The sequence below is a fragment of the Streptopelia decaocto genome, assembly GCF_964273445.1.
Source record: "Streptopelia decaocto genome assembly, chromosome: 2".
Taxonomy (NCBI): Eukaryota; Metazoa; Chordata; class Aves; order Columbiformes; family Columbidae; genus Streptopelia; species Streptopelia decaocto.
In genome coordinates this window covers 5,148,522-5,160,560 of record NC_138655.1, presented here as the reverse complement: position 1 = coordinate 5,160,560, position 12,039 = coordinate 5,148,522, and the positions used below count along the sequence as shown (strand labels likewise).

Here is a 12,039-nt window from a genome sequence, read left to right as displayed (position 1 = left end):
GGGGCTCTGGAGCTGGACAAGAGGAGACTGAGGGGTGACCTCATTCATGGTTACAGATATATAAAGGGGGAGTGTCAGGAGGATGGAGCCAGGCTCTTCTTGGTGACAACCAATGATAGGACAAGGGGTAATGGGTACAAACTGGAACACAGGAGGTTCCATTTAAATATGAGAAGAAACTTCTTCCTGGTGAGGGTGGCAGAGCCTGGCCCAGGCTGCCCAGGGAGGTTGTGGAGTCTCCTTCTCTGCAGACATTCCAACCCGCCTGGACACCTTCCTGTGTAACCTCATCTCGGTGTTCCTGCTCCATGGGGGGATTGCACTGGATGAGCTTTCCAGGTCCCTTCCAACACCTGACATTTTGTGATTCTGTGAAAATCACCTTGAAAAGTTTAAAGGACTAAGGAGTGACACTAAATCACAAGTCACACAGGTGATAACACCAACTTGTTCCTGTGCTCTGTAGTTGGAGGAAAAAACTGTTTTCTGGATGCCTGCTGAAGCGTTTGATCTCTTCCTGCTGCTTCAAATCCTGCATAAGAAAATTCTTAGAAGTTTGGGGTTAGGGTGGGGGAGAATTCCAAGCAGATAATTCACAGTGGTTTCTTCTACATTGCACACACACACACACAGAGAAATCGCCAGAATTTCACTGGTAACACCTTTTTAATAGGTCAAAGTAACTGTACAGTTCATTATATTCTTCCTGAGAATAATTTATATCCCTCAACAGCAAAAAGGGAGTGTGGTTTTTATTTAACAGAACAGATGGCGTAACTGGAAAAAAAAAACCCAAGGAAAATGTAATTACACTGCTCTACTGTAACTCCTCCCGGGCAAGACAGACAAAAGGATGGGTTAGTTAACTACGGTGGCTTCAAAATATTCAACATGGCTTTAATCTGTCTTTATAAATTATATAAAAATGGGGGACATGGATGGTTACAGAACTCTAAATGCAGCTCTGAATTGCTCTGGTACAAAGCAGCATTTTTGCTTCCAAGGAAAACAACGTTGCTACAAAAGAACTGGCACGTTATTGCGGTGAAAGAGACGAGTTTGGGGTTGTTCCTACAGCTACTTCCAAACAAATGCTTCACACATTCACGTAAAAGTAAAAGGCAGGAAGATGAAGAGGGCTTTAGTTTGTCTTGAAATGACCGAAGTCTTGAAAATATAGCTTTTTATTCTTTTCTCTGTAAATCGTGATTAGCATATTGCGACGTTAAGTGTTCTAATTAAAAAAACAATTCCAGTCTGGATAGTTCATATACTGTGGGCAAGAATTCTCAGCCCTGAGGTTTCCCCGAATTCTTCACTTCACAATATCGTTCTCTCCCCCGCTGCTCCGAGGCCGGAACCCGGCCGGAAGCGCGGCCCGTGCGCCGCTGGCGAAACCGCGGTGCCGCGGCTTCCCCGGGACCCGCCGCACAAACTTCACCTCCCGATAATGCCACTTGAATCCCAGACCAGCTCGGCTTGAAGATTAAAAACTCGGTTAAACTTTTGTGATGAGAGAGAACCAGCAGCTGTCAGTCGGGTCTGCTGAAGCAAGAGGCGCTGGAAAGCCAGGACTAAGCCGGGTTAATCCTCACCGCTGGTGGAAGGTGAAGGAACATCCTTTCACGAGCAGAATCCTTAGACCGATCGAACTCCCCCCTCGGTATTTAGTGCGGTCTGGACTGGCTGATCATTTTCAGTCTGGCTTGATCGATAACATCCAGCAAGTTTTTGGCGTCCACGGCCAGCGCGTGAGCCGCCGTCAGCATCTGCTTCTTGTACTCCTGCTGCAGGCTGGTCATGACGTACTGCTGCGCCAGCTTCATCTTGTTGATGAGCTCGGCCAGGTCCGAGTTCAGCAGCTTCTGCGCCATCTCGATCTGCAACGAGAAGATCCCGTTGTTAGAAACACCGCGATCGTGACAGCGACGCACCGAGACCCAAACTGACGCACTGAGACCCAAACCAACACACCGAGACCCAAACCGACGCACCGAGACCCAAACTGACGCTCTGAGACCCAAACCGACGCACCGAGACCCAAACCGACGCACCGAGACCCAAACCGACGCACCGAGTCCCAAACCGATGCACTGAGTCCCAAACTGATGCACTAAGACCCAAACTGACACACCAAGTCCCAAACTGATGCACCGAGACCCAAACTGATGCACTAAGACCCAAACTCATGCACTGAGACCCAAACCGACGCTCCAAGACCCAAACTGATGCACTGAGACCCAAACCGATACACCAAGACCCCAAATGATGCACTGAGACCCAGACTGACACTCTGAGACCCAAACTGATGCACCGAGACCCAAACTGATGCACTAAGACCCAAACTAATGCTCTGAGACCCAAACTGATGCACTGAGACCCAAACCGACGCACCGAGACCCAAACTGATGCACTGAGACCCAAACTGATGCACCGAGACCCAAACCGACGCACCGAGACCCAAACTGACACACCAAGACCCAAACTGATGATCTGAGACCCAAACTGATGCACCGAGACCCAAACTGATGCTCCGAGACCCAAACTGATGCACTGAGACCCAAACCCACGCACCGAGACCCAAACCGACACACCAAGACTCAAACTGATGCACTAAAACCCAAACTGACGCTCTGAGACCCAAACTGATGCACTGAGACCCAAACTGAGGCACTGAGACCCAAACTGACGCTCCGAGACCCAAACTGAGGCACTGAGACCCAAACTGACGCTCTGAGACCCAAACCGATGCACTGAGACCCAAACTGATGCACCGAGACCCAAACTCATGCACTGAGACCCAAACTGACGCTCTGAGACCCAAACCCACGTACTGAGACCCAAACCCACGCACCGAGACCCAAACCGATGCACTGAGACCCAAACTGATGCACCGAGACCCAAACTGACACACCAAGACCCAAACTGATGCACCGAGACCCAAACTCATGCACTGAGACCCAAACTGACGCTCTGAGACCCAAACCCACGCACTGAGACCCAAACCCACGCACCGAGACCCAAACCGATGCACTGAGACCCAAACTGATGCACCGAGACCCAAACTGATGCACTGAGACCCAAACTGATGCACCGAGACCCAAACTGATGCACTGAGACCCAAACTGATGCACCGAGACCCAAACTGACACTCTGAGACCCAAACTGACACTCCGAGACCCAAACCGATGCTCCGAAACCCAAATTGACGCTCTGAGACCCAAACTGATGCTCCGAGACCCAAAGCGCCACGTCTTGGGAGCCGACAGCTTTCCAGGTCCTTCCCCCGCTATTTATTGCAATTATTAAAGTAGCTCTAAAGCACCAAACGTGTCAAGGAGCCAGACTGAGGTTACTGAACAGAACCACGTGGCTCAGTCAGGACTATTCTCTAAGAGCCACTCGTGGGATTTCCCATTGCCACACTATTGGAGGTTTGGAGGAAAGCAGTTTTATTCCTGAGTGATGAACTTCACTGAAAGGTCTCAGTTACGCCTCATTCAGAATGAGGTTACGGACCTGTCAGAGGAGCCACAAAGTATCAGAGGCTGGAACAGCTCTGCTGGAGGACAGGCTGAGAGGGTTGGGGTGTTCAGCTGGAGAAGAGAAGGCTCTGGGGACACCTCATTGTGCCCTTTCTTTACTTAAAATGGGCCAATAAGAAAGATGGGGACAGATTTTTAGCAGGGCCTGTTGTGACAGGACAAGGGGTGATGGTTTTAAACTAAAGGAGGGAGATTCAGCTTAGACATGAAGACGATCAACTAGATCAGGTTGCTCACAGGAGACATTCAAGGTCAGGTTGGACGAGGTTCTGAGCAACCTGATGGAGCTGCAGGGGGTTGGACTAGATGACCTTTGAAGGTCCCTTTGGGGCCAAACTGTTCTATGATTCTATTACGGGACATCCCATCAGAACTTGCCAGCTGCACCAACTTAGGCTCAGCTCCCTGTTTAATGACTTTACATGCAAGCTGCAGTTCAATTAAATTAATTTCATAAAGAATTATAAAGGACCTTCAAAGCTCATCCAGTGCCACCCCTGCCATGAGCAGGGACATCTTCACCAGCTCAGGTTGCTCAGAGCCCCGTCCAGCATCAGGTGCAGGAGCTTTACGTACCTCTCTGTGGGTGCTTGCAGGAAGCACGGGGAGGTTCTCATCTACTGTCGCCAGTAAGGTTCTTAACGCCAAACCAACCTCCTAAGAGAAGAAAATTAAGCAAATGAAGTTTAAAAACTTGGAATGAACGGATGGGGGACTTGGAGCTGGAGCACAGGAAGCAACTGATACAATTAATTCCTCATCTGGGTAAGAGGGGAGTTAGAACATGTTTGAGGGACTTAGAAAACCTCGCTTGCCATTCCACGTTTCACCATCAAAACAAAACGCCAAAGGGGAATGAAAAGCTGTTTTTAACAAGTGAAACACAGAGAAGACAGCGCACAACTCACCGCCGCTGGGTTTGCACAGGCAAGCTGGGAATAACAACCTTTTCCCACCATAGCGGGAACATGAATTACCCAGAGCTCCAGCCCTCTGGCCACAAATTACTCCCCACCACCGCCAACGCAAAGAACGTTTTTACTTCCAGCAACTTCTAAGAGCTCATCCAGGAGAGAACTACGCCACTGATTTTAGGACTTGCCGCCGTACCTTTACCATGGGCACGTACTCCTCCGGCGGAGCTGGTTGTATTTTACTGGACATCTCGATGACGGCTTTGACCAGCCCGGTGACGTTCTCGTAGACCTTGTCGTTGGAGCGGTCCAGGTTGGCCGTGGGAGGGGGACTGATCTCCTGCGGCTGGATCTGCAAGCACAGCGGGGCTGTGTCACCTCCTGTCCCCAGCAGATGGGGCTCGGTCACTTCCCAGCCACGGGGAAGGTCTCGGAGTCCCCAGTGTCCCCTCCCCAAGCCCTGGGTCCCCGTCCTGCCTGAATCTGAAGGAGTTTTCAGTTCTTCTGACTGAACCTGATGGGTGAAATGACACCGGGGACTTTTTACCCTGAAGAGCTTCCAGTATAACTCCCATAACAGAGAAGAAAATGATTAGAGGAGCATGGAACACATCTAAGTGGCTCACTAGGGATGGACAAGTTCCACCAACCTTGTCCAGAAGGTTTTGTGCTCCAAAACAACATCAGACTACATAATTAACATATTTAACATCAGACTACATAATTAACGTATTGATAAAGTGAGGATATTGCGGTGCAAGTTATTGTTTTGTTAGTGAAATTCACAGCAGATTAACAAAAAGCCGGTGGGAAACACGGAATGTTTTCATACCGTTTGTTTCCAATCGCCCAGAAGAAAACCACAACGGGTTTCAAAACCCTCAACGAAACTTCCATTGAGTCAGATCTGGCTGGAGTTAAATCCAAGCCAGACTAAAATAGAAACAAACTGAGAACTCCGTGGGGTTCTCACAGTGTCTCCCAGTTCCCTCAGTGGTCCGGGATGCCCGAGCGACCACTCGGTGGGAGCAGAACGTTAAGAAATGGTTGATTTATGGTTGATTTATGGTTGATTTATTAACACTGGGTCACTACTGGTTATTACAACCGGTCCCAGCTACACCCTGTGGAACTATAGAATGCTCGGATTAAACTTTGCCTAAGCAAGGAGTGCGGGATTTAGCGATTCCATCTCGGTGCGTTTCATTAAGCGGCTACCGACAAATATTCCAGAGATCCGATTGAACGCATCGATCGCAAACCACCTCAGGAAAAAGGACGCTAATCGGTTCAATTACCAGCGTGATTACCATCAATTCCAGCAATCGAGAAGTTAAACAGTCACCTGGCAAAGTCACATGCAAAGACATTTTGGCACAGGGCACGTACAGACACGCTCGCGCACTGCTTACCCTCCATGGCTATGGTTGAGCAGAATGTGGGGGGAGGTTAAAGAAATTTACCAAAGGAAGGGAAAAAAGAAAAACAATATTAATAAAACTCAGCAGGAAAACAAAAAAATAATTAAAAGAAAAACCAAACCAAACCATGTGTAGCAATAAGAGACCAGTTAAAAGCCCGCGATTCAAAGGCATCCTGGCCGGTGCGGTGACTCGTGTTAGCCGGTGCTCGGTGGGGTTTTGGCCATGCACCCATGCGACGTGTCCTCAGCACAGATCATGCAAAGCTTGGCAGGAGCAAACCAGGCCGGCCAGCAGCAAAGGGGAAAACGGGGCGACCGGGACATTCAACGAAACGTTGTGTTCACCCATCTTTCTCTTTAGAAAAGTGGTGGTGGGAAATACGTGGTCACCTCACTCTTATTCGGGATAACTAATGAGTCGTGGGTAACGTCGACCAAGAAGCCGCTCTAGATGGATTAAGCCCAACTCAATTCCCACCGCCAGGCCCTGACGCTTTGAGTACAGACACCTGCGTGTCTCAACACCCCATTTTTTCCTGTTTATACCCAACATCAGCAGTGCTGCCCTGCAGACATCAGGACTTTGTGGGGACCATGTGGCTTTGCCTCAGTGAGTAACACAAAACCATCTATTTCCTGGTGCGTGTCCTAAAGGTTCCTGAGGGCGAGCAGCTCAAACCTTCTTCTTTATTGGTATTCTGCGGAAATGGGAGCCTGAACTGGGTGTCTGAGGGAGTGAAATGAACCCCAAGCATCTTTAGGATTGCAGACATTAACCAAGCTATATGCTTAATGGGCTGTTTTCTTGAAGGGGCATAAACCTCTCAAATGTCAATAAACTCTTGATGGAAAGAACAAACTCAGCCCTTCTTTCGTCCTGAAGAAGCTACTTAGTACACAAATCTTGTTATTACTGCTGGCTTTTGTCTGTTGTCAAAAGGATTTCTTTCAAAGAGCATTTTTCATGGTCCAGCATCAGCGTTTAGAAAGGAAATTTTAAGGAAGCCAAGTTTAGTAATGCATCTGTTACTGCTTTTGGACATGATCTGAGGTTTGGCAGCTTGGAAAGCACTGGCATCACTTCATCACAAATAATCCTGCTCAAATTCGCCACTGCTATTTACACCGATTCCGAAATATTCCGATAATCTCCGAACAAGAGCAGGAGTGAGCCAGGCAGGTGGTGCCTGAGATCGATTTGATGGCAAGTGTTGAATTTCATGGCCAGATGAACACGGATTCTCTCTGTATTTTTTTAAGCCACCTAAAATAAGCATCGTTCATCACAACAGTCGTGTCCACAGCAACACGGGTTCTGGTTATTGAGGGCAGGACTGATCCAGAGGCTGTGAAATGATGGAACAGCTGTCTCCGATGGGAGAATTCCCAACCAATATTGTATGGAGCTGCTTGGAACCGCTCGCATCAAAAACAGCTCCATCGGCTCCCCTCAAAACTGTAAAGTGTCATTTTTGGCTTTATTGCCTATTTATCGGAGATGAACCAACCCATTAGAAAGTTTCCCAATCCCAAGCCAGACGACCCATTTCCCCTCTTCCCTGGTTCTCCAGATCTAGGAGGGTTTTAGGAGCCCTGGAAGAGCTTTTAGAGTTGAGACACATCTTACTTCTCCATGCCCAAGGACAGGAGCCTTTGGTCCTATGTGAGTAAGTGGGAACCCTGGGTGTGCTCCTTCCTGCCGAGCAGGGAGGCTGAGTCCATATGGGAGAGCCCATATGCTCTTCAAACCAGAAATAAGCTCACCTGGAAGGGTTCTAGGTGAGCAACAGAGGATATGAGCCTACCAGGTAACTCCCCACCACCCCACAGAGCTGCCAGGGCACGTTTGCCCTGTGACCACATTGATTTGGGAAGTTGAGTCACTTTTCCTTTCCACGGTCTCTACTCCAGGAACACCAACGTGTCTCGGAGCGATAAGGTTTTAATTTTCCGAAGCGTATCTGACGTGACACGTACCTTGACGCCCTCGTTGTAACTGTCCACGGGGCTGTTGAGGCTGGCCAGGCTGCCCAGGTGGCCGGGGGCTCCGGGCCGGGGGGGTTTCTTTGGTGGAGCTGCGTGATCTGGTGAACGAAACAACTTGTGTTTTAGATCAACGTAAGTACCTGGGGAATTTTGGTCTGTCAACGCTACAAAGGCCACACGTGCTCTACTCTACTGGGACACCCGGTTGTGTCTCCATCGATTGTAGGAGCTACACTTGAACCTGTATTTCTACTGAGGAAACGCAGACAGAAAAGGCTGTGGAATTCATCGAGTTTTCCTGCGATTACGGCTGTGGGGCAACTACTTATCTCAGCACAACCAGCCCAGACCTGAGAGCTCTCACCCCACACACGCCTGGGAAAACCAGACCTCATGGCACAAATCCCGGCTGTGATTCAATCTGAGACTGAGAAACCTAAATTTAAGCGTCTGCTTTTGTTTTCCACGTCTGAACGGCACACGCGGTGACTCAGCCTCCTCCAGACGCTTCCCGCGTGGTGATTCAACACTTACGTGGCTTTGCTGACTACACCTCTGGGGACGACCCGGGGAATTAAACACGTAGTGTGTAGCGACCTGGAATCGAATCCACCCCTTGTATGATAATACTGGCGTAAAACTTGGTTTGCTGCTGCTGCGAGAAGACTTGGAATCAAAGATTTAAGATGAATGCGCTGCTTACCTGGTTTACCCACAGGCTGATATATGTGCTGGTTACCAGCCTATAAAAGAAAAGAAAATATACAGTTAAATTAGTTATTGCAGCGCTCACACTTTCAATCAGCACAATCTCAAACAGCCAGTTCTCAGCAGCAGTTAAAAATACATCCCTATTCACCATTAGCTGAGCTCCTAACAACAAGTATATTATTTATAGAGTAAAAAAATAATTTTCACTTATTTTGCATCACTCACAACAGCCCTGACCTCAGTTTATCCTTCATTATTAACCCAATGCAGTGGTATATTCACAATAATTGCTAGTCCGTATTCAGAGATCTGACTGTAGGAGTTATGGTGGTGAAGAAGAAATGGCAAAGAAGACTCCAGTATTTCCACACTGTAAGTGGTTTCCACAATTTCTAAGCTGGTTTACGTGTTGGTTTTGTTACAAAGCTCTTGGTCAAGGTCAATTTTTCATCTGAAGTATTTAATAACAGATTGAAGTGAGTTTCCTTGGTAATTATTTATACAGCCCTCATGCTCAGGGGGTTCCTGGGCAATGGGGGAGGTGTTGCTGAGGTTAAGTCGGCCTGTGCCCTTCCAACTTTAGATATTCTGTCGTTCTATGAAAGATGAAAGTCTGTCACTTGCTAAAGTCTCTTGGTTTGTTCAGCTTGGAGGAGACTGAGAGGAAACCTCATGGTGGTTACAGCTTCCTCACAAGGGGAGGAGGAGGAGCAGGCACCGAACTCTTCTCTTTAGTGACCAACAACAGAACCCAAGGGAATGGCAGGAAGATGTGCCAGGGGAGGTTCAGGTTGGACATGAGGAAAAGGTTCTTCAGCCAGAGGGTGCTGGACACTGAACAGGCTCCCCAGGGAGGTGTCACAGCCCCAAGCCTGACAGTGTTCAAGAAGAGACTGGACAACGTCCTCAGACACACAGTGTGAACTGTGGGGTTGTGCTGTGCAGGGACAGGAGTTGGACTCGATGATCCTTGTGGGTCCCTTCCAGCTCAAGACATTCTGTGATTCTGTGTTTGGTCACAACCAAATTAATACTTCACACAAAACTTGCAGTTGTCGTGTCATAAAAAGCTTTACAATCCCAACAGTCACGTTTTATGCAAAGTGCAGCTGTATAAAGGAGTGTCCATTGCAGAGTAAAACACTCAAGGCGGTTACAATTCAAGAGGTCTAGTACTGAAACATCTCAAAAAGGCATTTATGTGTAAAATAAAGATGATTTTCTGCAAAGTCAGAATACTTTTTTGTGTCTAAGGGTGCATAAAATGTATTGCACAGGGAGAAATCTGAAGTTCTTCTGAGTTTCATAGACGATATTTACAGAATCACAGAATGGTTGGGGTTGGAAGGGACCTTAAAGATCATATCAACTTAACACTTTAGAGTTATCACCTACTCCAAGTTTGCAACTACAGGCGTGAAAAGCAAAAATCAAACTTTGCTTTCAGGAGCCAGGTGTAGAAATCAAAGACCTGAAGTACTGAAGCTCTCCTGCTGCCACCACGTAGCTCTAAAACCCACTGGTTGATCACGTCATGCTGTCCTAAGGCTGCTCGGTATAGCTAGAAATAAATCTGCTTCCTGCCAGCACCACTGGCCACGTCATTAACTTTGATTTGTGTTGTTAAACCTAAATATTTCAAATTTGATAACCCTGGGGGAAAGAAAGGAAAGGAAAGGAAAGGAAAGGAAAGGAAAGGAAAGGAAAGGAAAGGAAAGGAAAGGAAAGGAAAGGAAAGGAAAGGAAAGGAAAGGAAAGGAAAGGAAAGGAAAGGAAAGGAGAGGAAAGGAGAGGAGAGGAGAGGAGAGGAGAGGAGAGGAGAGGAGAGGAGAGGAGAGGAGAGGAGAGGAGAGGAGAGGAGAGGAGAGGAGAGGAGAGGAGAGGAGAGGAGAGGAGAGGAGAGGAGAGGAGAGGAGAGGAGAGCAGAGGAGAGCAGAGCAGAGCAGAGAAGAGAAGAGAAGAGAAGAGAAGAGAAGAGAAGAGAAGAGAAGAGAAGAGAAGAGAAGAGAGAAGAGGAGGAAGGAGGGTAAAGTTCCACTAAACCAATTCTTGTATTTTGACCTCCAGAAAATCGCATATTAAAAATATACATCAAAAAAACGTGCATAAAGTTATAGAGCAACGTGCTCATTGGTTAGGAGCTACTAAAATGCATGTGACAACTGGTCATTTGTACCGCAAGAACAGAGTGATGTATTAATATATGTAGGAATACTCCTCCTCATCGCTCCCGTGTCCCTGAGCTGCTGTGATTTCTGCTCTGCACCTTCCAAACGCCACAACCACCCATCAAACTAAGTGTCGCTTTGTGGGGAAGACCTAAGTGACCTCGGTGAACTGGAATCTGTCCTCACCACCCTCACAGAAACGTCTGTAACGCCGGGCAATTATTAATCCCAGTTCTCCTAGAAACGCCTGTTGCCCATTTCTCATCCTCACAATGGGAAATTGAGGTCGACTCACAGTATCACAGTATGTTTGGGATTGGAAGGGACCTCAAAAGATCATCCAGTCCAATCCCCCTGCTGGAGCAGGAACACCTAGGTGAGGTCACACAGGAACATGTCCAGGGGGGTTTGAATGTCTGCAGAGAAGGAGACTCCACAACCTCCCTGGGCAGCCTGGGCCAGGCTCTGGCTCCCTCACCAGGAAGAAGTTTCTTCTCAAATTTAAGTGGAACCTCTTGTGTTCCAGCTTGATCCTATTACCCCTTGTCCTATCATTGGTTGTCACCGAGAAGAGCCTGGCTCCATCCTCCTGACAGTCACCCTTTATATATCTGTAACCATGAATGAGGTCACCCCTCAGTCTCCTCTTGTCCAGCTCCAGAGCCCCAGCTCCCTCAGCCTTTCCTCACACGGGAGATGCTCCACTCCCTTCAGCATCTTTGTTGCCCTGCGCTGGACTCTCTCCAGCAGTTCCCTGTCCTGCTGGAACTGAGGGGCCACAACTGGACACAATATTCCAGGTGTGGTCTCCCCAGGGCAGAGTAGAGGGGCAGGAGAACCTCTCTGACCTACTGACCACCCCCTTCTCATCCACCCCAGGTACCATTGGCTTCCTGGCCACAGGGGCCCAGTGCTGGCTCATGGTCACCCTGCTGTCCCCAGGACCCCCAGGTCCCTTTCCCCTACACTGCTCTCTAATATGTAATTTCCCAACCTATACTGGAACCTGGGGTTGTTCCTGCCCAGATGCAGGACTCTACACTTGCCCTTGTTAAATTTCATTAGGTTATTCCCCGCCCAACTCTCCAGCCTCTCCAGGTCCCACTGGATGGCAGCACAGCCTCTGGCGTGACTCACAGGAGCATTAGGCATTTCCACTGCCAATGAAGTCAGAGTTATGTTCTGAATGTATTAAGGACTATACAAACGTAAAATCAAATTGTGGAACTAGAGCTGTAGTTATCATGAATTGGAGCCTCTTTTAAACCTCGTTCTGCCAATGATCGCTACGT

At 48.3% G+C, this 12,039-nt stretch overlaps 1 protein-coding gene and 1 long non-coding RNA gene across 9 annotated transcripts in view; one reads left to right on the top strand and one right to left on the bottom strand.

The window, feature by feature from the left end:
* Nucleotides 1-12,039, top strand: part of LOC309436619 — a 481,462-nt gene that overhangs the window by 367,015 nt on the left and 102,408 nt on the right. The gene's annotated exons all lie outside the window — the stretch shown is intronic.
* The window catches only part of PTK2 (protein tyrosine kinase 2), a 205,893-nt gene continuing 194,501 nt past the window's right edge, over nucleotides 648-12,039 (bottom strand). For all 8 annotated transcript variants that reach the window (XM_082045902.1, XM_082045900.1, XM_082045898.1 and 5 more), the window contains 5 exons: nucleotides 8,572-8,611; nucleotides 7,860-7,966; nucleotides 4,656-4,811; nucleotides 4,122-4,202; nucleotides 648-1,880 (listed from right to left, as the gene is read on the bottom strand). In XM_082045902.1, coding sequence (XP_081902028.1) covers nucleotides 1,668-1,880; nucleotides 4,122-4,202; nucleotides 4,656-4,811; nucleotides 7,860-7,966; nucleotides 8,572-8,611 — 597 coding nt within the window. In that variant the 3' untranslated portion in view covers nucleotides 648-1,667. The remainder of the gene's footprint in view (nucleotides 1,881-4,121; nucleotides 4,203-4,655; nucleotides 4,812-7,859; nucleotides 7,967-8,571; nucleotides 8,612-12,039) is intronic.